We start from the raw sequence: 25,295 nt of genomic DNA on the forward strand, positions 1-25,295 counted from the left end.
AAAACCCAAGAAAGGGAAAATGTACAAGGAGATAAAACCATTTAACAAGCAGAGGTAGGCCTACTGCTCAGTAATGAGTTCTAGTGTTTTCTTCCTTAAGGGAATGGGGACAATATTGGTAAAAATATTGGCCACAGGCCCCTCCTCAGCTTCCACCAGAAGCCTGCTCTGTAACTGGTTCCTCAGGAGCTGCACCTGTGTGAGTTGCTATCAAGCACCTTATAACTCTCTTGTCCTCACACACAGGACAAATAAGAAGTGATGGGGACACTCCTCACTAAGCTATGATACTAGCAGATGACAGATAGGTGGGCTAGCCTCCAGAGCTGAGGTTGGAACTCCTTATCACTGAATTGAGAAATAAGACTCAAGAGTCCTCAAGGTTGGTTCCCAAGCAAGTCTTTTGTCTCTTTTCTTCTGGAGCCCTCAAACTAGTCTCTGGAGCCCAAACTCCTATTTTAACTCAATGGCTGACATCTTTCCTGACACCCAGCCTTTGAAACTTTGGGATCTAAAGACCTTCTTAGCTTGAAACTGGAAGCCAACTCATTCCTTAGACTTCTGCCAGTTGGTGAAGTGCTTGTCTGCTTATTCTTCATGGTTAGTCTCTCCATCCTGTCTCCATGCCCACTGGTCCCTGATGCTACAGTTACAGGAGGTACTCTATATGACACAGGCTGCCTGTTATTCAGACTGCTGAGCTGCAGGGGGCTCCTGACATGCTCACATCGTGGGCGGACAGTTCCGCAGGTAGCAGGTAAACAAGAGAGTCTGACTTACATACCAGAAACCTACCCAGATCCAAACAAGGGTTCCAACCAACTTTATAAGAGTGTCCCACCCCTTGGGGCACATCAAACACCTTCCACAAAACCATACACATGGCTGTATGAAAAACCTTCAAGTTTCTGAAGAAAGAAATTGAAGAAGATATCAGAAGATGGAAAGATCTTCCATGCTCATGGATTGGTAGCATTAACACAGTAAAACTGGCCATCTTACCAAAAGCAATCTACAGATTAAATGTAATTCCCATAAAAAATACTAAGACAATTCTTTACAGACCTTGAAAGAACAATTCTCAACTTCATGGGAAAAACAAAAATTCAGGATAGCTAAAATAATCCTGTATAATAAAAGATCTTCTGGAGGCATCTCCAACCCTGATCTCAAGCTGTATTATAGAGCAACAGTCATAAAAACTGCATGGTACTGGTATAGAAACAAAATGGTGAATCAATAGAATCGAATCAAAGACCTAGAAATAAGACAATTGATTTTTGACAAAGAAGCCAAAACCATACATGGTAAAAAGACAGCATCTTCAACAAATGATGCTGGTCTAAGTGGATGTCTACATGTAAAAAAAAAAAAGCAAATAGATCCATATTTATCACCCTATGCTGAACTAAAGTCCAAGTGGATCAAGGACCTTAACATAAAACCAGAAACACTAAATCAAATAATTTATTATATTTAAGGTCATATTCTCTCTATTCTCTGAAGTGTCAGAAAATGTGAGCATGTAGCTTAGATTGGGCGTAAGTTATACTTTGCCCCTCTGAACTCATACTTAGAACAGTTCCAGATAAGATGAAGAAAGTCTGATTGTCAGTGAGTGCTGAGTACTGCCTAGGCATGTTACATTCAAACCCGTCAGTGCTCACATAAAAGTCAAAGGCAACTGGGCTGTATTTTGCTTACTGAATCTGGCACCCTGGACCCATAGCAGACAAGTGGGACTAAAAGATTAGGTGGGAGATGAAGTTAGTGTTGTTTTTAATGATGAAAAGAGAAAGCACAATATGAGTAAGAAATCCAAAAAGGCACATTTCTGTAGCTCAGTTTCCTTAAGTGGTCCAGCAACAGCTTTACTGCTCCTGCAGCAGCATCTCTGGCTGACCTTCCTCCATAGTCTTTGTTCAGGCTGGGTCACCACCAAGCTTCCCAGTCCCCAGGACCAGCAGCATTCCTCCAACAACCTGAGGCAAAACCCAGTAGACCCAGGGCTCCAGCGAGAGTGAAAGAGCTCCCAGAGTTCCTGCCCCTTCCCTGCTCCCTGAAGCCACCTCTCACTGTCCCTGTGCCTCCAGAAACAGGCTTCTTGGAGATATGGTACCAGTGCTTCTCTGATGAGCTAACACTTTCACATCCTTTGTGAACAAGTTCTTTGTAGTCTTCTGACTGGACATGACCAGTGTCTCTTGGGCACTGGTCTCTTGGGCACAGTGTCTCTTGAGGCCGTATGAGCTCAAGTGATGTAACACCAAGGAAGCTCATGTATCTCTTATGTCAAAAGACACAGCAGACACTTCATTCACCCAGAAGCACCCATGCCACACTAGACATGACATGAGAACAAGGCCTGGAAGTGGGCAACGGCCTGAGACTCTGCAGAGGTGCTCTGATCACAGCAAGGGCTGGAAGCTTGCTCACATCTGGCAAGTCTATCTTGGCAGCAATCCAGGCCATGTGATTTCAGATATAATGAATGTTAAGAACAACAAAATGTGCAAGGGGTCATTACGACTCCCTGGGAAAATGTAAACCTCACTTTCAAATATACACAAGCATTCTAGATGCAACATGGGCAAAATCACATACTGTATTCTTTGGGTTGAGATCCCACCAGGAGGTGGAGTCTAACAGACACCTATCACCTCAATGGGAAACTACTGGTGGGAGCAGGTGGCTACTACCTATAAAATGGCTTTAATAATCAGATTTGGTGGACAGTGAACACATGTGTTCTCTTCCTTAGACCCCAAACTCCTAAATAAATTTAAATTCTGAGAGGCAGGACAGGAAAGGACAGCATTTATTTCTACTTCTGAAGGAGCTCTGTGACACACAACTACTTGAATATGGACAGAAGCAACTGTAAGACACATGCAGCTTTCAGTCACTTTGGTCCTTGGCCATGAGGCTAATTCTTCCTGAATAAACATGTCAAGCCCTTAACCTTTCCTGACTTCAATATTCCAGATGTTTATATAATGAATTCAAGTTTGGATGGTACTGAAGCTTACATGACTCTCCAATGTCTTTTCAAAGCTGGTGACTGCAGTGTCCATTGGCTGTGCTCAGGACTACCCTCTCACTTTGGAATGTCCCCTGACACCATTGCAACCAAATGGCCTGGGCTGCCCAATAAAAGGGGAAAGGACTTTGTGTTCCAGCATCTTGTTGGACACACTAGGAACTCATGCACACTTTTCAAGCCCTTTCTCCTCCTTCCTCAGGCCCTAACCAAGGACACTTCTGACGTCCGCTACAATCAGCATGAATCACAGAGTAAAGACCAGCAGGACAGAGCCCCCAGGCTGCCACAGGGAAAGCTGTGTGAGGACAAACTCTGCTCTTAGGGGCTGAAGTGCAGCCACTGTGATCCACAAGGCATAGGTCATACTCTAGCTTCTAACAGTGGTGTGCGCTTCAACGCTCCGCCATTTGGAATTTGGTCAACACCTTACTCAGTGCAATTCAAGTATACGGCCATGCACTCAGAATACACAGAGGAGTCACAGCCAACCTTCCTGGAGAGGCAGACAGCACTGAGTCAGGCAGGAATCAACAGAGGCCACTAGAAGAGGAAAAGCCACCGCTGACAGAGAGTCAAATGGAAGGAGGAAGCAGCAGCAGGCACACGTGGGCATGAGAGAGGAGCCACGCGGTGAGGGGAAGCAGGCCTTGAGTATATGCACCACAAAATGGCACTACATGCCAAGCAAACACCAAGGCGTCTACATCCCACTAGGCTGTCTAGGCTGGCCTGAGGGCCTTGGTCCTTGTCACACACAGTCCTGCACATGGTTTCCTCTCAAGTTCTGCAGGCATAAAAGAACACAAGGAGACTGCACAGCAGCATCCCCAGGCCACCAGTGCTCCCAGCAGCACTTCTGGCAGATGGTAAAGATCTTTAAGCCACACTAGCACAGTCAGTAGCTGTCTGATGGGGGTGGCTATGCAGGGCAGGGTTGGATCGGGGTTCCTCTGAATAAATGCTTTCATGTACAACCTTTCCCAAACATCTATTCTGGCGTGTCTGCCACAGGAGGGCTGGAATCACAGTCCAGCTGCAGGTTCCTCCTGCTTCTCCCAACACACAAGCAAGCAGTGTCGCTCACAGCAGACCAAGAAATCAAGTGAATATAAAAAGGGAAAAAGCACTGCATGCTGTTTCGAGTCCATCACGGGTGCCATGCCTCGGCCTTTGTTCAGACAGTGCCCCCAGTCCACCTGGCACTATGGCAGTCTCTCCTAATACCCACCTACCAGATCCGGTGTTCCAAGTGAAACTCACTTCTCCCGAGGTGGGGAAGAAGTATGCAATTAGGAGGGAAGGAGGCCCTTACCAGGAACCACAGCACTTGTGCTGGCTACAAGCACAAAGTCCTAATGGGGAAAGCGAGGGTTAGAAACCAGCTTCCACTGTGAATGTAGCTGCTCTCACACGGAAAAATCACAAATCCTTTTCAAAGCCTGGGAGCCAGTGAGCTGGCTGACCCTTTACATTTCAGAAAGAGAATTTGCCTCTCTGTAAGGAGTGCTGTCTGCTTTGCCTGCAGGCTTCGGAGTGGACAGCCTCTCTCCCCACAGGCTGGATATGGTGCTAAGCTGTGTCCTGCACTGGGTCTAAAGCTCCCAGAGACTATTCTCCTAATTATACCTGGCATCCCATCTGAGTTTATTCACGTTCCATCTTTATTTACAGTTTTCTGGGCCAGTGTGAAACAATTTAGGTTCGCAGAGACTCGAATTTCCATCTTAAAGGATACATTTGCTGAAATGCAGACTCCAGAGTGATAGACACCCTTCAGCAAACTGACAACATTGTCTGCTGTATTTATTAAGACCATTCCCATTCAACAACCATCACTGATGGGGATCTTTTTTCTGTAATAGCTTTAACAGTTTCCGATAGGGTACTGTGACTCATTCCAGCACTCAGGAGCCTGAGGAAGGAGGATCAAGAGATTGCTGATGTCTTAATCTACATAGTGAGAGCTTTCTAAAATGCAAATTTTTCTCCCCTTGGTTGGTTTAATTAAATCCATTGTGACATATTTGCATGGTTTTCTCTGTTAATTCCATTCAGGATCCATTGGCCTCTTGAATCTGAGAGTTGGTGCCACTGTTTCTTCAGATTACTAACCTCTGTCCTCCCTTCCTATGGAGTTCACGTTCATGTCCACCGTTTCTGCATGTCCTGTTCACAACTCTCTGCTTCCCTGGGGTTTTCCTCTAGTCTACCACTGAGTGCACGGTCTGCTTTGCTATTGCATCTGATGTCTTAAGCCTGCTCGCTGAACTCTTCATTTAGTTTTTTTTTTTTTTAAATCACATTTTATTAGTGTGTGTGTGTGTGTGTGTGTGTGTGTGTGTGTGTGTGGTGGGGGGTACTTGACATGGCATGTATGTGGCAGTCAAAGAACACCTAAGTGGACCTAGTTTTCTTCTTCCACTTTGGATTCCAGAGATCATACTCAGGTCACCAAGCTTGCACAACTGGTCATTTTTCAAACTTCTGAAAAACTGGAATAGTCTTCTATTCTCTAAAGGCATATTTATGATTCATTTTCTTTCGTTCACAATAAGAATAGTAGTTTTACTGTGTGTGCTACAGATCAGCAAAGCTCCCCACTTAATGGACCTGGCTCTTTTATCTACTTACTCTCACTGCTGGAGCCTTGTGTATATGGATCATCTCTGACTGTGTTCAGGCCACTTCATTTGAAAACAAAATACAATGAGAATTTATGTTCTCGAAGTTAAAAGATTTTGTTTTCTATGTCGTAAGCCTTGTGGGGAATACTGCGAAGAATCTTCAAAACCACAGGTCCCAACAGTACCAGAAGCTAGGGTGATGTGAGGGCTACATACCCTCCCCACCCTCCAACAAACAAAAACATGGTGTGTCACTCTTCTGGCTCTCAGGAAGCAGACAGCATGTCCCATGACCCCTATTCTGATGGGCCAGAGTTCACCTAACACCCTTCAAGGCTGCCAAAGTAACAATTCCCTGGGACAGCATGTTCTGGAAGTGAGCATGCCAACCAGAGCCTAGTGGCACTGATGCCAGGTGACCTCACTAGGGCCCGACATGAAGAACCAGTAACCCTTGGACCTTTGACAGCATCAATCCCTTCTCTCGAAAGACACTGGTTTTCCTTTCCTTCTTTTCTGTTCCTTTTCATTCCTTTCTCACTTCTCTGGCTTTAGAAAAACCCCATCTGCCTTTGAATTGTCTTCAGTGGGTACTGCTGCAGTGAAAGCCCCTCCCCTCTCCTACTTCCCCGAAGTCCCAACTCCAACTGCTCAAGCTGCCCTCCCACAGGGCTTCCATGGATGTCTCATCAGCCATCTGCCCACTCCAGAGTTGGTCTCTGCTTCTCCCTCAAGTGCCACCTCAAAGGCTGCTTTCCTTCCATGACAGACATGCACCTTCATACTCACAGAGTACCTTCGTTAGAGGTTCAGCAGTACTCGAGAGGTATTGCTCAAAATGGGAAATTGCTTTAAAGCGTCTCTGAAAAATTCTTAACAACTCCTTATGACAAGAAAAAGGTGACAGCACCCACCTTCAACATTCACCCCCCCTTCAGTGTCTCTCTTCATCCCTTCTCATATTCTCTATCTCTCATGTCCTCTGTGCCCACAGCCTCACACGCCCACCACTCTCAGGTTCCCCATCTCTGCTCTGCAATTATCCTTTTTACACCACCCAGCTGAAACAATGCGTAACAACCCCCCCCCCACCGCCATGTTCTGCAGGTCCATGACTACTTCTCTCTCACTAAGGCATCTATGCTTTCTGAAATAAACACAGATCTTCCCTAGAACTGCAGAAATCAGGCAACAGGTTAGGCCTTTTTAAGTAATTTTTTTTTCTACATAGTATATCCTGCCATGGAAAGTTAACAGTGAATCCTACATAGGCGAGACTACTGGAGCTGCAGCTCTGGAGCCTCTCCAAATACCAGTGAGGGCAGGGTGAGGAGGAGGCTCCCAGCCAGGACTGGAGGCCTCAGGATTGGACATTTCCTGCTTGCATCGGCCAGTATCCTTACGATGAAGCAGTTACACACGTTTTCAGAGCTTTTGTCATGAGAACAGAAACAAACAGGTTGCACAGCCTGCCCTGAGACACTGGAGCTCATCCTGTGCTCTGAGGAGCTAGTCCTTGATGGTCTCTGTATAGAAATAAAGAGGCACTTTAGCCAGAGCACAAACATGGCAGCTTTGCAGTGGTCGCTGCTGCTCTTCTGAACAATCACAGTGAAAATCTGCAGTGTGCTGCCTTCTGAACCACAGCAACAGAGAAAATCAATTTAGGCATTTCCCCAACTGCAGCGCTGGAGCAAACCAGCCCTGGCCACAACTTAAGGCTCGTGGAAAATATAAAATAAGCCTTCTAAGGGGCACAGGAGGAAAAGAAGAACCTGCTAGAACTGTGTAACTCATAGCTCCTGCAAATAGTATTTCAAAGAACTAAATGAGGCCGGGGACACTTGTGAAATCGCTAGTAGAAAAAAACTTCAACAGAGCCAAGCAAGAACGCAACATGAGTGCAGAATAAATGCACAGGGTATACTGATGGAAGAAAGAGCAGCACTTCAGAGAGAGGCTGAAAAGCAGCTAAACACACCGGATCCAATAAAGCATCCCTAGAAGTGCGCAAGACTTCATAATATGGAAATGAGGTAATAACCATCAGACACAGAGCCGACTCCCAGACTCAATCAAGAAACGCAGTGCAGTTTGGAGGTTTTTGGCTTTGGTTTATAATGTCACTCAGTCATTTCCCAAGCCAAGTGTCTTCCTATGAAGAGGGCTGTGACAATTTTCTCTTGCCACGGGAGCATCCAGGGGAAGGCTGGGGAGGAGGCTGCACACACAGAAGGTGCACAGCCAAGATTACATCTCAACAGAGTTCTCTGCACCTTTGGCGAAGTGACTTGTCTGACTCACCCGGGACTCCAGGAAGCAGAGAGTGTCTTCCACAGCTCACTGCTGACTGGCTGGTGTCACATATAGACATAGGTCTGGTTCTGCTTGGCGTCACTTTGTTAATGCTCTGCTCATTAATTTAACAAACTATCAAGAGGCTCTGCCTGGAATGGGCAAGCATTATCTCTCAACTTTCATTTAATTAAACTCTGCTATTGCAATATGACATTCAGTGCATCGCAGGGGGAATTATTTTAAGGACGAAGGTAAAAAGTACTTCAAAGGCCTCACTTAAAACATGAAAGCATAATCTAAAATTGCCTGAGCATACACTATAATTTTTCTATAATATTGAAGATGTTCTTTCTGGACTTGGTAATTAATTGGATTCCATGGAGAAATTATTCTATCCTCCTTGATAGCAAATGATACACTCAGGCAAAGGAGGCGAGGCAAAGGACAGCCATCAGCAACCAGCCTGCTGCCCAGATGAGACTGCAGGTGACCCAGCAGGGAGGCTGGCTGCCAGAAGCACGGTTGTCTCCTTCCCCACTGAGTCCTGACTGGCGCACAGAATGGAAGAGCAGAATAGCATCTTCTCCTGTTAATGAGGCACTTGGGTGAGCACTAGCAGACCCAGGTACCACCAGCCAAATGAGAACAAGAATGGTGGTGTCTGGTAGGGCTACGGACCAAGGCCACCACCCTAACCTTTTTCCAGCATTCTCCCTGCCTTGGGGAAGGGCTGCTCTGGACACTGACTTACCATCGATCCGGCTCACAAGTTCTTCCAGCATCTTCACTTTCATTTGAATCCCAGGCTGGGCAAAGGTGTAGTTGTCCTAACGGGGGGAAAAGAGTATACTAAATGTACATAAAATAAAACATGGCGCTGGGGAGACTTTGAGACCTTAAATTCAAAGACCCAGAATCCACATAAAATCCAAAAAGCTGTGGAGGCCACCTGTAATCCCAGCACTTGGAAGTGGGAGACAGGGCATCCCCAGACCAGGCTAGCTAGCTAGCTAGGCTGGCCACAATGATGAGCTCTGAGGTCAACCAAGAGACTGCACCTCCAAAAACAAAGTGAAATGTGATTGAGGATGACAACTGACATCAACTCCAGGCCTACACACACCACTGCACACATACTCACATATGGGTGAACATACATAATGACATCTCACATGTAAGGGCTAACCCCCTCCAATAACCCAGATAATCCAAAGAGGAAAAAAGCACTGAAAAAGTTTACAATACAAAATGATTTTATAAACAAACCAAATACACATTGCTAGGTTGCCTCGTGGGAAACAGGTACAGGGCGGCACTCTGCCTAACACCAACAGCATAGCACCATCCAGACTCACTCCCATCGATGTCAGAGGATACGCACGGTTCTCTGGAATGCTTCATGGAGCATTTCTATCTGCTAATGTTGGTTATTTACATTTAAATTGAACAAACCAGCACCCATGTGTCTGGCTCATTGAGCAGAACCATCTGCTGGAATGACCACCTCGCTGGGCACCTGGACAAGAAGCACCTGACCCACCAGGGAGTCAATGAGAAATGGCAAATGTGCTGACAGTGCAACAATCCAAGTGCTAACAATGCAGTCACTGCATGAGAAGTGAAATGTGCTGTTCTCAGTCATGTGGGTGAGCTAGGATAAGGCTCATGTGGATGGGGGGGCACAGCTTCATGGAGGGAGCTTTAAGTGAGAGGGTCCTGGAATAAAAGCTTAGCTAATATTTAGGAGCCATGTAACATCCGCAAGTAGGTGGTCTCTCTGGGCTTGGATCTCACCATCTATGAGATGAGAACGAGCACCCTCCCTCCATGGACTGTTTGTTCTGAAGCCTCAGAACAGAACAGAAGCCAGCAGTACAGGGAAAGGCTTTCAGATGCAATGTGGGCATGACAAATAGCAGCACTCAAACCAAAGAGAGCTCTCAGGAGAAGAATAGGGCACTAGCAAGAGGGCAGGGAAGAATGCCCATTCCTTCTCAGCCCACAGGGAGCAGGTTCTGTAGCTTCAGAAAATGGTGAGGTACCCAGGAAGCCTGCACCCAAAGACAGCGAGTATCATACAGTCAGCAGGCAACAGAGCAGGGTCAGAAGCATCAGCCCTTAATCCCCTTCAGGACATGACAATAGCACTCATGGTACCTCAGCACCTGATCCTGAAGGAGAACCTTCCAGGAAGACAGAGGAACATTAAAGACATAGGCTAGCTAGCAGAAGTCTTCAATGCCAAGCAGCCACTGACCAACAAAACCTGCAAGCTATCAAAAGAAAGAAAAAAAAAAAGCAGATCATGTGGGGCATCTCTCCCAGACAGAACTGCAGTGAGGCGCTCTAGACTTACAGCTAAGTCCAATGCAAGGGTATGGCCAAGAAGAGCTATGCCTACCAACCTCGCTTAGACCAAGCCAGACCTTCCAGAGACCAAAAGCAGCAGCAAAGAGAGGATCTGGGAACATGGTGGAAACTGCCCAGGAGTTGAAATGACTTCCTACCCAGATTTGGAAAGCCAAATCTCTTGACTGGCTTATGCACTATCATAGAAGTCAGTTCTCAGGCGGGTGCCATGGAACACACTTGTAATCCTAGCACTCAGGGAGGCAGAGACAGAGTCAGATGGATCTCTATAAGTTTGAGACCAGTTTGGTCTACAAATCAAGTCCAGGACAGCCATAGCTATACAGAGAAATCCTGTCTCAGAAGAAAAAAAAAAATACAAGAAGGAGGAGAAGGAAGAGGAGGAGGAGAAGCAGGAGCAGGAAGAATAGGAGGAGGAGGAAAGAAAGAGGAGGAGAAGGAGAAGAGGGATAAGAAGAGGGAGGAGAAGGAGGAAAAGGAAAAGAAGAAAGAGGAGAAGGAAGAGGAGGAAGAAGAGAAGAAGAAGGAAGAGGAAAAGGAAGAGGAGACGGAGAAGAAGAAAAGGGAGAAGGAGAAGAAGTCGTCAGCTCTCAGAAGGAACGGCTATCAGGCTCAGTCTCCTGCTTGGAGCTTCAGGCCCTGAGGAGACACACTCATCCCACAGAGCTAAGCATTCAGCTGGCTTAAAGGGAGCAGAAGTCAGAATCAGGACTAACTGGGTTCTAACATACCTGGGTTCTAACGTAGTACAAGAGAATTTGGTTCTAGCCTTCAGTTCTTCAAAAAGTTATCATCTTTGGACCTAAGCTTGCCTAGGATAACCTGTGGGACTTCATTTCTCCTGAGAGACTAGCAGGAGGTTAATGCTCCCTGTGGGTGCATGTTTGCATGGTGTCACTCACTATCATGGAAGAATTTATGATAAGCCCACCTTAATGGAGGTCAGGGCGGTCCACCTGGGGATGGTCCTATGTCTATGTCTAGGTTGGCTCTATGACTTGAACTCTGCCGAGTCCAGGTTCCATAGAGATCTGGTAGCAGCTATAAAGTCTACATAAAGTGCTCCAAGATGCTGAGGGCTGCAGAGCTGGTGCTGTATGAGATGGCACAGAGAAGGGACAACCTGTTGGATGTCCTGATGACTGCCAGCCTACACTAACAAAGAGAAACAGACCTGTTCCCTCAACAGCCCTACTCAAAGAGCTGACATGGCAATACCACACTTATAAAGTACATGCTAAGCCAATCTGGGGACAAAACATGTAGATGAGAAGCAGTGTGGGAGCAAGGTGGGTGCTGTCGCTGGAGTATAACATAAGGCCTGGCTGGAACACCACTGTGAGGGTATGAGACCTATGCTGCATGAAATGAGGTTCTGAGTATAGCTAGAAGTAGAGAGCACAGCACAGAGGGGCTCCAGGGTCCCTAGAGAGCACAGAATATTCAGTAAAGAGAAAGTGAGGGCAAAGCAATGGGTGGGAAAAGGCCATTCTGAGGGAGCTACAAGCAGATGGTAAGAAAGAGGCACAGCTGCCTGATGACATCAGCCAGGAGAAAGGGCAGCTGCCCACTGTCATGGCTACAAGACTTGAATTTTTAAAAGATTCCTGATTGTGCAGTATAGAAATAACAGAGCGGGCCCAAAAAGCGTGAGGGCTATCAGCTACAAGACAACAGCCATAATAGAGGCAAAATGATGACAGAGCTTCCCACAGAGGATGCAGTCAACCCAAACTGTCCGAACTGCTTCCCACTGACCTGTACTGACTGGGTTTTTGAACTTGAATGCAGGATTTTACATTTATTCCTATTAGCGTGCTCAGTTGATTGGTTCTGGGCTGGTATTCCAGGCAGCTGAACTCATTCTGAATCGTGATTATGTCATCCATCACATTAGCTGTCCCTCCAAGCTTAGAAGCACTGGTTAAAGCGATACCCTCAATGTCTCCATTACAGTCTCTGAGAAGAGGCAGGAAGGACAAGGACAAGGACGGGCCTGTGGCAAGCCTCTCGGAGTGCAGTCAGCACAGAACAGCCGCTAAAAACACATGGCGCCTTGCCTAACTCCTTGTTTTCCCATCTGCTAGCTTAACTTCCTCCTGTGTTTCACCTATAAAAGGGAAACAGCATGACCCCTCACAAGGGCGCTGGGTACAGGGTGAGTAATTGCATCTAATGGAACCTACCATAGAACCCAAGCCAGGTGCATTCCCAACCTCCCCGTCCCCAGCTTGTTTATCACAGGGCAGGGTCTAACACTGAGGAGCCCTACAAGGGACAACAGGGCAGGGCAGCAGCCTCCTTCTGTAAGCCACTGCAGAAACATGCCCCAGGCTTGTTTTCAGACATGGCATAAGCAGAGAGTAGAATGGCATGACCACATTGTAGGCAGGGTCCAGTAAGATAGCGCAGAGGGGTCAGAACAGAACCACCACTGTTAGAAGACAGGCAGCCTAGAGCAGAGACCAAGTAACAGGATGAACAAAGCCAGTTGGAAAAGCCATCCTGCCAACCACGTGGCATTCTGGCAAAGGCAAAACCATGGAGACGAGGTTCTAGGAGAAGGCTAGGTAGATGAACAGGTGGCACATGGATGTCTACTGAGGACTAATGAACAGCACGTGTTGTTAGGCATCTGCCAAATCCATAGTCTACAACACTGGGGGTGAGCTTAATTAAACTCTGAGCTTGAGTTGGTCAGGGTGCATTGATATTGGCCTGCCAGTCATAAGTGTGTTACACTAATAAAGACAAAACAGGGGAAGTGCAGCTGGGGAGTGAGGGAGGCGATTACATGGGAAACTTCCAGTGTTATGTTTTATCTGAAGCTGCTCTAAAACAGCCATTAAAAAAACAGTAGAAAAGAAAGTAAAATAAACAACATTTTATTACTAGATGCCAGGCATGTTGGCACACACCACTTAGGAGGCAGAGGCAGGTCAATCTCTTGAGTTTGAGGCCAGCTTGGTCTATACAGCAAGTCCCAGGACAGCCAAAGCCACACAGTGGTCTGCCTCAAAAAAAAAAAAAAAAAAAAAAGGTTCCATTACTAGGAATCCCAGCCATGAGGCAAGAGACCCACTTCCAAGCTGTCTACAAGAGCAGCACTGTCAACTTTCAATAAAACACACACAGTTGGGCTGGAGAGATGGCTCAGTGGTTAAGAGCACTGTCTGCTCTTCCAAAGGTCATGAGTTCAATTCCCAGCGACCACATGGTGGCTCACAACCATCTATAATATGAACTGATTCCCTCTTCTGGCAGATGTTAATGCAGATAGAACACATATATACATAAAACAAGTAAATCTTTAAAAAAAAAAAGAAAAAGAAAGAAAAACACACACACAGTTCAGGAATGAGGGGACAGAAGAGGCCCTACCCCAACCCAAGGAGATGTGTTTGGTGCCATGAGATAAGAAGGGACTCATGATGGTACCTTCACAAGAAGCATACTACATCATTAACAGAAGACAATCTGCAACACACGAGTCTGCCAAAATAGCACAGTGGCCCCCAAAGGCATATCTAACACTAAGATTCAAGTTTTGTGAAGTCTGACAAAACCAAAGAAGAGTGAGACGCACCTGCTACAGCCAGAAGTTTACCAGCCCTCAGCAACCCAGGGAAGACAGCACCAAGAGGACAGGAAACTGGGACAACACAAAAGACAGTGACATAGACCTCTCCCACATGGTACAGCATGCATTCTCTCTGCTCGCAGTGTGAGCCTAGACATCTAGACCTTCAGGTAACAGCAGCTCTCATCCCTCAGCAGAGAGAAATGATTACAAAAATCTACAAGCAGCTAAAATGTACCAAACAACTGACTGTGGAATGCCCAGTCCCAACTGATACATTTACAATACAACCCGTACACCTAAGGCTCAGAGAACATTGCTGAAGAAAGCATTCAGAGATTGCAAGAACCAGAGGACCAGCAGAGACTTGTACAAGACTGTGTCTTCTAGATATGACAGTGCTGCTACCCCCATGAAATCCTAACATAATGGCTCCCTAAAGAAAACCCAAACAATAACAACATCAGCTGATGTACCGATGTGGATGAGAGAAAGCCCATGTGGCCTCAATCCCTAGATGAAGAGATGCAGACAATTAAAGACTGCTTAGAGAGGGAGAATTAGCCTTCCCCAGAGATGAGCATCCCGACTGCCTAGCCAATCCAGTGGTCATCCCTAAAAACATACACACATAAGCAACATTAAATGGACTCATACTTACACACACACAGATGCACACACCAATAATAAAAAAGAAAGAATAAGACGTAATAAATTTGAAAAAAGTGATGGGGTAACATGTAAGTGGGCTGAGGGAGAGGAGGAAAAAATAATGTAACTCATATATATACATATATATAATTGGCTACAATTATACATACATACATATGGCTGTGAAGAAAGGAAGGAAGAAAAAGAGAGGAGAGAGAGAGGCTGTTTCATTTTTAAAGGTTCCTGGAGCCAGGTTAGAAAAGATGCAGCCAAAACCGAAGAGAAAACACAGGGCCTTGCTATGTCTGCTGCTCTAGCTATTCCTCCTTCCCAAACTCTGTGAAGGAGCTCTCCAAACTAGAAGAATGGAGTAAAAAATTCCTGACAGCCAAACTCTGGGGTAAATAAGACTCTGGCATCCACTGGTGGCCAAACTTTACGTCCTGTCAACCTGGATAAGCAGAACAGTCTACATCCTACCCTGACTGAAATCCTAACGATAAACACAAACAGGAAAAGAGAGCAAGTTGATGTACAGAAAGAATGAATGACAGTCTTTATCAGATATAAAACCCAGCTGTTATCACATATACAGTAAAGAAAGAGATACCAACCAAGATAGACTATGTAACAGTATTGAAACCCTCCAATCAAGCCAAGCAGTGGTGGCACAGGTCTTTAATACGAACACTTGGAAGGCAGAGTCAGGCGGATCTCTGTGAGTTCGAGGCCAGCCTGGTCTACAAAGTGAGTTCCAGGATAGCTGAGGCTACACAGAGAAAGCCCAGCTGGGAAAAAAACAAAAAACGAAACAAAAACAAAAATAAGGAAAACTCCCAATCAGAAATAAATTTAACATACAAACAACAAAAAAAAAACCCACACAATAATGATAAAGTCTAAATTTAAAAACTATACCATGTTCATGAACTCTATATTGTAAACATCAATTTCAAGAAAACAGCCCTAATAGCTTCACAATTGTCCCACTGAAAATATCAGACTTCTTTTGCTCTTAAGAAGATAGCAAACTAACAATAAACTATGCACAAAGAACCAAAAACCTTCGAACAACTTCTTTAAAGAGCAAAACTGAATAAATGCTTCAGTAGTCACAAAAGGAAGAGTAGCATGAATGCCCAGCAGTCCACCGACAGACAAAACCAAGTCCAGAAACAGACACTTAAATAGTTAAATTCAGAAGAGAAGACAAAGCAAAGCAATATAATGCAGGAGAAAATCAAAACTTTTCTCAACAAATGGCACTGTAGTCAGTACCATCCACACAGAAAACAAGCCCCATCACAGCTCATGCAAGAGCTAGGCTGCAGACCTACAAAGAGAAGAATGAGGTCTGGTGGCTGGAGTTGGTTAATTTGACCGGATCTAAATCATCTACAAGATGGTCCTCTGGGCACACCAGTGAGGGATTACCTAAGTGAAGGCTGGCCTCTGACAATGTTGGTAATGGTGTTGATATGGGAGGGTCCATCTTAACTGTTGGGGGAACCTAGGCAGGGGATCCTGAACTATATCAAATATATGCAAGCAAGCAGAGTGTGAATGTGTTCATCTCTCTAATGGGAAATGCAATGAGAGCAGCCATCTCATGCTGCTGTCCAGGACTTCCTCACCGTGATGAACTACTGTACCTTTGAACTATGAACCCAAAAAATCCTCCCTCCTTTATGTTGCTTTTGTCGGAGCATTTTATCACAAAAATAGGAAAAGAAACTATTACTTCTATGGTATCTAAAAGAGAAACATAAGGCATCCTGTCAGTTGGCAAAGGATTTTTAGTCATGATATAGAAAATAATACATATACCCCAAAATGATTATATCAAAACTAAGAGAAGACACTGTCTGAAAAATGAGCTGATATGCCATGATGGGGAGAGTGCTCTCTAGATACATGTCTGGACAAAGGATTACTATCAAGCATAAATGAAGGGAAGGAAGAAGTATAATGTTGAAGAAATATCATTCTAATGTTAGATGGGCAGGATTTACATGCACAGTTGGTAAATGTTTTTATTTCCTTAGAAGAGGGAATGAGATGACAGCCATACCCAAGCTTTATGACTACATGGCTTGGGCTGAACCTAGATCATTTCTATCTCTCTATCCCTAGGCCTGGAAGCATTGAGCCTCTGTACAATCTAATCTTCTGCAAGCCCAGACCTTGAAGGCTCTAGCTTCCAGCCTCGATCTGCTAACCTAGGCTTAGAATGTTTTCAGCCTCTGAAACTTACTGCTGAATAAGTTCACCCTTTCTAGTTATTTCTGAACTCTGGGTGGCTGGTTCAACTCAGTTATTCTGGCTGAAAATTCCTCTCCAAGCTGACTGATTCAAACTGGCTTCTTTCTGCTTCTCACTAAATTGCTGTATTGGAAAAACTGCCTTTCAACTCCAAAATAACTGTACCAAACTGCCTGCATGGAACTCAAACAAACTGCACCAAAAAACTGACTGCACAATTTCTACTGTATTTCTATACTGTACTCTTGTTCACTGTACTGTACTGTCTGTCTGACATTCTCTCTCTCTTTCTCTCTCTATCTCTCTCTCTTTGTGCTGCTCTTAAGTAGCCACTCATAAGAGTTGGAAGTATCCTATCTCTGACTCATTCTGTCAGATCTTTTACTGATTCGTCACTTTGTCTGTCCCTCAATTAGATGTCATTCTTTGGTATTAAAAGTGTGTACTAAGGGTGTGTCTGTATTCCAGTTGGATCACACAGACCTAGGTCTTTTGATGTGATCCCTTGCCAGAATAGACATGTTCCTGGATTAAAATTTCTCTACAAAGTTGGTGAGTACCTCATGTGGTACATCTAGTTATGTGAAGCCCATGTTTGGGAAGAGATTTGGCTTTTTCCTACAGAAGCTAATCATCCTTCTACACTGAGACCCACTCATTCCTGACTCAGGAGAAGTGAGTATCAGTGAAGAATGTCAGTGAGAAGACATGTGCTGAGCATTCTCACAAACCACAGCAGCCAACATGGAGTCACCATCTTCTCCCAGCAGGAGGTCTACTGACTGACACAGTCAGGCAATGGAGAGCTTGGTGACTTAAATGAATGCCTTTTTTTTTTTTTGTTGTCATTTAGGCAAGAATGTGGATTTTTATGTTTTTCAATGCTATTTTATTATGTTTTATTTCATTTTTTAAGTTGCTTACTGTTCATTCTTAATAATCTTTGTAGCCCAGTTTGAAAGGATTTTGTCTAACACACCTCCATTTTATTGACCAAGACTCTGAAATCACATCTCTAACTCTTCAACACACAGAGCAGCCTCAGTGGGTGGCTGAGTCAGGTCCATGTTTCCCATCTGTAAATTGGCATGTGCTCCATTCACTCACTCCCGAGTCAGTAGGGCTTCCTGCAGGCTGTTCTCCTCAATGTCCACAAAGGCCAGGTCAGAGCCTCCTGTCCAAGAACAGTACCCCTGCTCTCCTTCCTTTGAACTGGGGAAGCAGGAGTCAACATCATAGGACTCTGACAGTTTGAAGTCCCAGTTTTCTGAGCTCATTCCTGAGGGTGACCATAGCTCTACTTGAAGGTCACCTCCCATGCCAGGACATGCCAGGACAGGCACCAGCCTTCTCTGGTAGCCTTCTCAAGTTCCAGGATAAAGGAGCCACTTTCTCTCCCATGCCTATTCTGCCAGGCCACCAACCAGTTCTCAGATTGAATAATTCTTCCCCAAGGAAAGGAAATGTAAATGACTAATTATAAAAGGCAACGGTTCTTTTCTCCTCAAAGAAGCTGTCCTGCTAAGTAATGAGTCCAAGAGTAATAGTATGACTTCAGGGTAGGCAAGCACGAAGCTGTAATTCAGGAAGTAATGGCCAGCCGACAAACCCTGGCATGAGTGCTGTTAGGGAAATGAACAGACTGGCAAAAGCACAAGAATAATCCCCTAGGAGCCGGAGAAGGGCGCCGGCAGCCCAGAACTTATAACTACACCCACACCTTGGACTCTGTGACAGCAAGGAGCTAAGATTCTGCGGAGGTCAATCATCAGCCTGTACCCTCAGAGTGCTAACATTCAAACCAGCTTCATCGGGCCTGAAGCCAGCCAGCCACCTGTCTCCATGCAGTCCTTTGTAAAGAACTATCCAGCCAGCAGAATTTGTTCCTATCTATTTCCACAGTCTATACCAAAAGCCATTCCCCAAAGGAAGCTATAGACACCAAGAAACATTAACATATAACCTATATGTCAGAAGCAGAACTGAAACGGAAGGATCACAGGTTCCAGGCTGGCATAGGCTATAAAGAAAGACCCTATTTTAAAACAAAAATAAAAAACTGTACAGCTGAAAGAACCTAGGCCAAGCAAGTCCTATTTTAACGACACCTCTTACTGGCCTATAAGTGTACGTGGGGGCAAAACAACTGTGTTTGCATAGGGGTCAAATTATAGTCTACTGTGCCATCTCACAGGAGACCCAGAAGGCCTCACCTCACATTCCAGATGGTGACAGAGACCCAAGCCACAGAAACTCATGGGCAGTTGAGTTGCAAAATGGGTCATGTGATCAAGAGAACAAGGTACCAGACAGACAGACAGGCAGGGAAGACTATGATTTGTATAGCCCCTTGGCCATTTCTGGGGTGGCCATTGTCACATGGGAGCTACAAGAGAGAGAATTTGTACTCTAGTTGACCCGAGGACTCAAGGTGTCCACTGGCCCAGCCTGAGACTGCAGTACAGATGCTCTTCATTTTAGGAATTCATTGAATTTTTCACTGGCATTTATTAATTATGCACAGCAATGGGTTTTGTTATATTTGTATACACCTCATTACCCTACCTCCAACTCCTGAGACATCCTTCTCCATCCTCCTCCTTCCCAGATGGAATCCTTATACTTTTTTTTTTTTTTTTTTTTTGCTTTTGGTTTTTGAGACAGGGTCTCACTATATAGCCCTGGCTGACCTGGAACTCACTATGTAAACCAGCTGGCCTTGAACTGGCCTTCCCAGTCTACTCTGGCAGTTTCTTTTCTTCATAGCATCAAGCATCTTTTCCTGCTTTCTCCTGCCTCTGCGGGTTCTGTGGCCGTTTCTCTCCTACCTCCATCTCCATTTGTAGCTTGTAGGTCACCACCTACACTTCCTCCGAGAGTCCCTCTTCTCTGTGTTCTATACCTTCCACCTCATGTCTGTATGATGTTAACTTGGTTCCTCTCTCTCTCTCGAAATGTGCTTTATTTATTGACTCTAAGCAACAAAGTCTTATGATTCTAAGGCCAAGGTGAGTGTGGTATCCACCTTATACCTTCACAAATAAAATAAAACAAAAACAAAAATGCAAAAGTCCATCATCTTTCCAGTGTCATCTTTACTCCAGCTATTCTCTCTGCCTGGGTCTGCCCACCCTTTCATCTCCTCAGATCCTCCAGGTCCACTAATCCTCTCCTGTTGTGTATAATGGGTTGCAGAGGCAAATTAATCTCTACCAGTTCGAGGCTGGCCTGGTCTACTGAGCGAGTCCCAGGAGAGCCAAGGCTACACAGACAGACCTTGTCTCTAAAGATGGGAATAACTAACAGTGTTCAAGCTCTGTCAGGAAGAAGCACCACTGTACTATTCTGAGGCAGGATGGAGGGCAGGGAAAGCCTTGTATATGGAGACAGCAGGGCTGTCCTCCAGGAAAGTTCCACACGGCTACTGTAGCTGTGAACTAAACAGGACAATCTCTTCACTTTTAAAGGCAAACTGGCTATGTGAACCTATGAAAACCAGTCATTTTCCTCAAAATGATTAGTTACTCTGTCACTTCAGATAACAGATAACAACATTTGAACTTCCAAGTAAAGAATTTAAATTTTAGAAGATTATCACTCACTACTTTGGGGGAAGAAACAATGCTAAGGAATGTGACTGGTGATGGTCTAATCAACTTGGAGAACTTTCGTGACCCTGAAACATGCAGGCATGGGAAACTGCTCTGAACACCCCTCCACCCAGACCTCCCAGGGCAGGGCCAGCTTTTCTAGGACTTCACACCTTCCAGGGCAAGAAAAACCTAGGCTACAGTGCATGTGCAGACTCTCCTCAAATGCACTGACTGGCTGTTGGCAAGCCAGCACATTTCCTTTCTGGAGGACTGCCCTTGCTGCTAACAAGCCACCAAACCAAATCATACATGTTCTTCACATGGTCACCCAGCATGTCCCAGCAACCGCGGTGGAAGCAGTCTGAAGTCTGCCATCCTCCTGAGCCAGAGTCCATGGCCAATACTCTCTGCTCATGTCCACTGCTATCCTATCTCCTACCTAGCCTGACGGGCTTCAGATCTAGCCCAGAAGTATGTTGGCAGTGCTGGTCACATTCAGCACTGGCCCAGGCATGTTCAATCATACTCTGGAAGAATTAATAGTTACCAAATCAATTACAAAAACTTAGTAGGCACAGATTCTCCAACTGAGGCCACAATGAACCAAGCATAGCTAAGCTATCCAGAGTCCAAAACCAAAATGAAAGACAAATGTGGTTCTAGCCTCTAAAACAGTGGTTCTCGGCCTGTGGGTCACAACTCTTTTAGTAAATCTCTATCAACAAAAATATTTATGTTACAATTTATAACAGTAGCAAAATTATAGTTATGAAGTGGTAACAAAAATATTTTTGTGGTTGGGGTGGGAGCGTCACCACAACATGAGAACTGTATCAAAGGGTCATAGCATTTCTTAGGAAGATTAAGAACCACTGCTCTAGAACATGCCTTGCAAAACAACTCATCCTACGTACTTTAGCAAAGCAGAAGCCACAGCAGCCATGGGAGTACAAATGTGGGCTCGTTCACAGGCTGTGTGACCTGGGACAGTGGCCTTTTTCTCTGAGCATCCGCCTGGTGCACAGGCAGGACATTGGATCTGATACAAGGCACAGTGCCCACATGTAGGTGATAGACCCACCTCTCATTTTCATCCCTGAAGGAACAAAGCCTGTGGCCCTAGTTTGGAACCATGACTCCATGGAAGTCCCTCAGGAAGTGGTGGAGATAGATAACACGCTTTGAAAAGTCAACCTAGCCTTATAGAAAATGCTGGAGACATAGGTAAAGGCTAAATAGGAGAATCTGCAATCAACAAAACCAAGACTGTTTTTTGAGGGCTTCCAATCTAGACCATGGCACAAGAAAATAGATATTCAGGGAGGAGGATTCTAATAGAACAAAGAATAGGGAAGAGGGAAGTTTGACCAAGAGTGGAAAGTGGGCTAGAGATGAGCCACCATTGGTAAAGGACAGATCAGGCAAGCCCTCTGGGAATAACCTGCTGGTCCATTCAAGCCTGTATTTTAAACAAGCTCATAGCCTCACAGGCTAACCTAAAACAAAACTGGCTCTTGCATGGAAGTCATCAGCCTCTTGGGATCGCCTTAGTCACAAGAAATAGTCAAGCTCCCAAATCCCAAATGGTGAAAATGAGAACCTTCAATTTCAGCTCACATGAGGCTCATGTGGAATCAATCCTAGCCATGAGAGGGAAAGACAGAGAGCTACCACTGTGCTATGAACGTGCAGTAAAAAGAGGCTCCAGAGGAGTGTGGTGCCTTCTGCTTGTCAGCCCTGTCAATAAACCACTCAGCCCAACAACAGAGCTCAGGTGAAAAATGAAAGGCCAGCATTGATTCTGTTGTACAGCGATCTTATTTACAAACAGAAGCCAGATAATCTTGTATTTAAATGGCACAAGTCCCATCACTCACAATCAGAGAAGCGACAATGATAATTTATAAACTTTTACATTATGATTCCCCTTCTCTAACAGAGAAAAACCTTAAGTTCTTGAAGAGGGAGTAAAAAATATGAAAACATTAACAAAGGAGGGAAGTGATGAATTGATGCTTGGGCCAAAACACGTCTCTAGTGGGCACATTTGTCTTTATAAGAAACAAAATAAGTCAAGGGCCATCTGGATCAAGAGCAAAGAAGAGGTTTCCGCTCTTCAGTTATACAGAGGATGCTAATTTCTCCCCGTCAGCCTCAGGTATGAAAAGCAATGCAAACTCAGGTCTCCTTGACATGCCACTTAGCTGACCCACTCAGATTAAGCCTCAGGGTCTAAACCATACATTTTCTGAATCTTTATTTGACCTTCAGATCCAGTAGATGAGCAGAGACAGCCACTCAAAGAGATGAGGGCACTGTGACCCAGTTGGATGCCTGATGCCCTGAGGGCTAAGAGTCTACCTCAGCTGGCATGGCACAGATCATGCCTTCTTTGTATGGCTTCTCCAAGTGGCTCCCAGACAGAACCTTGGAAATTTGATTCCTCAAGACAGTTAAATCCCACTCTAACCTTCTCCCTCCTCTGTCAACAAAACTCCTTGTCCTCCTAGGAATTTCCTTTGGTCACCTTTAGTCCTGGAAGTATGTATTTGCCACCTCTAGACAGAGTAATGAAACATCTGGGCCCAAGCCCACAATGTGGTCCTCCAGACATACCTCATGCCTTGCTCCAGGCTCCTTCTCAAGGGTGTAGAACATGATGTCAGGTACAAAGCGGGTGTTTATGAAAGGTATTCTGGGCCAAGACAAACCCAAAACATTCCACAGGGCATTTGAAGGCTGATCAAATGGCTGACTTCAGCCATTGCTAAGTCACTCGGCAGCTGTCCCCATTCCCAATTCATCAGCTATTGAGATCCTCCTAGGCACTGTGCAGGTCTCACACACAAACACTGTTTACATAAAATCAAGCTGCCATTGGGTTTTTCTGTGAACATCCCAGACACTAACTCAAGCTTCCACAAAGAGATCAACAATGTCCCCATCATGGTACCCAGATAACCAGGACTCTAATAGCTGGTGTCTTCACATGGACCAGGCATAGTGGAAGTGGCCCATGCATAGAGAGCCTTGCCACTACATCTGGAAGGGCTATGGGCTACTCATAGGCCTAGAAGATACAGAATAGGGATACTGCCTGGGCCTGATATCCTTTTTTTAAGCGATAGGTGTCTAGTAACTTGCTAAGAACTCAGGGACCAGTGCCCACAGTGGTGCTGAAGGCTAGAGAATATAGGCAGAATTCATGGAGTGACCAGGGCATAGGGATCAGACTCCACACACCTTCCTACTGGAATACTTGGCAGAACACAATGACTGTTCCTATAACCAGGAACATGTATGACCCACTGCATGCCTTGTGACCATGAGGAGCTCCAGACAGAGAAAGGCTACCTGCTTTTTCAGGGAGATAGCTTCAATTCAGAAGCCAGTTAGTGGAGTAGAGTCCAGTGGCCTTCCATCATTTGGGATGCAGCATCTTGTCTACAACCCCCAAGCCTCAGGCTTACCTGAATGCCATCCAGCAGCTTGCTCATGCACCAGTAGGTGTCGGCCTCAATGTTGCGAAGCACCTCTGCAGGCACACTGGAGACATCGACCTCGTCCACATCCTCCTGGTCTGCGCAGAACAAGCATGGAAGATACAAGAAGCAATCAACCATGTGAGATAAACACATGGGGAACGCAGCCATCCACATGCACGCCAGTCTCCCTCCACGGTTTTCATCATGCTGAATAAATGACTCATGAGCCCCACACCTCATCACTTAATGGTTCTCAATTTTAATACCTAATTAGTTGCAGATAATTAATATTCTGAATCCACTCCGATTAATTAGCATAATTAATATATTATAAATTATTACTTCTCAGACATCTCATATTCTAGAAAGAGAAAACCTAACATCTATGGCTAAGCCCTAACAGAAAAGAAAGTTTCTTTATCAGTTTTAAAAACTCTGCTTCTAATACATTTACATATTCATTTGGTAATAATTCCTCTAGAATACGATTTCTGAAGTGGAGCTTCCCAAATTGTTCCGGTTAAAAACTTCTGTGCTACCATCTAATACCCCAGAAGGCAGAGACACAGATGAGCTTCAGAGAAGACAATAGTGTTGGAAATAATTTCCTTCTGAAAGTAGAGAAAACAGATGCCTAATTGAAACGGCTCATCAGATATTTGCGTAAATTCATTTGGACCCTTAGAAGGACTATTACCCAAGAAAATGCTCATAAATAGTTTAAAATTGACCACCCATTTTATCATTTTCTTATTTCCATTTTATTTGTAAACACACGCACATCTTTATAAAGAAAAAGTTCTTTAAGAAGGAAACATTTTAGCCCAGACACACGTAGAAAGTTGGGGCAAAGCCCAGCAATGCTAACAATTATCAAGAGTATATAATTTTCCCATCATCCCCTGCTGACAGGTAGGGTCTTTGTGCTGATCTACAGAGCCTGGAGATGGCAATCGCCTTACTCACTCAGGACCCAGCTCTCTGGCTCTGTGGCCACCAGCTCATACCTCACCCACAGTGACACTGGGTCTGTAGGAAATGGTGCTAGTGCCCCAGTTCTCTCCATGGCACTGCTTAAGTTTGGGGGTTTTGTTTTGTTTTGTTTTGAATCATGACATAATTCATACCACGAAATCTATTCTTTAAAGGAGTAAATGTGGGACATTCACCACATTTACAGAATGCAAACACATGGCAGTCTGTGTAAAGAGCTTGTGACATCACCACCATGAGCTCCGGAGCATGTTCCTTACAGTAAGAACCCCTGTATCCTCAGGAGTCACCCCCTTCCTGCCCTCCTCCCAGTTCCGGGCAGCACCCACCTAACTCCTGTCTGCAGCCACGCCTATTCTGGATGCCTTAGAGGCAGGAGCCCGTTCCCTGAGACCT

The 25,295-nt window shown here is 45.1% G+C and overlaps 1 protein-coding gene across 5 annotated transcripts in view; it reads right to left on the reverse strand.

The window, feature by feature from the left end:
* Window positions 1-25,295, reverse strand: part of Tbc1d22a (TBC1 domain family member 22A) — a 275,967-nt gene that overhangs the window by 113,233 nt on the left and 137,439 nt on the right. For all 5 annotated transcript variants that reach the window (XM_060388866.1, XM_060388865.1, XM_060388863.1 and 2 more), the window contains 2 exons: window positions 23,892-24,001; window positions 8,717-8,792 (listed from right to left, as the gene is read on the reverse strand). In XM_060388866.1, the coding sequence (XP_060244849.1) occupies window positions 8,717-8,792; window positions 23,892-24,001 (186 nt within the window). The remainder of the gene's footprint in view (window positions 1-8,716; window positions 8,793-23,891; window positions 24,002-25,295) is intronic.

Source organism: Meriones unguiculatus, chromosome 8 (assembly GCF_030254825.1).
Source record: "Meriones unguiculatus strain TT.TT164.6M chromosome 8, Bangor_MerUng_6.1, whole genome shotgun sequence".
Taxonomy (NCBI): Eukaryota; Metazoa; Chordata; class Mammalia; order Rodentia; family Muridae; genus Meriones; species Meriones unguiculatus.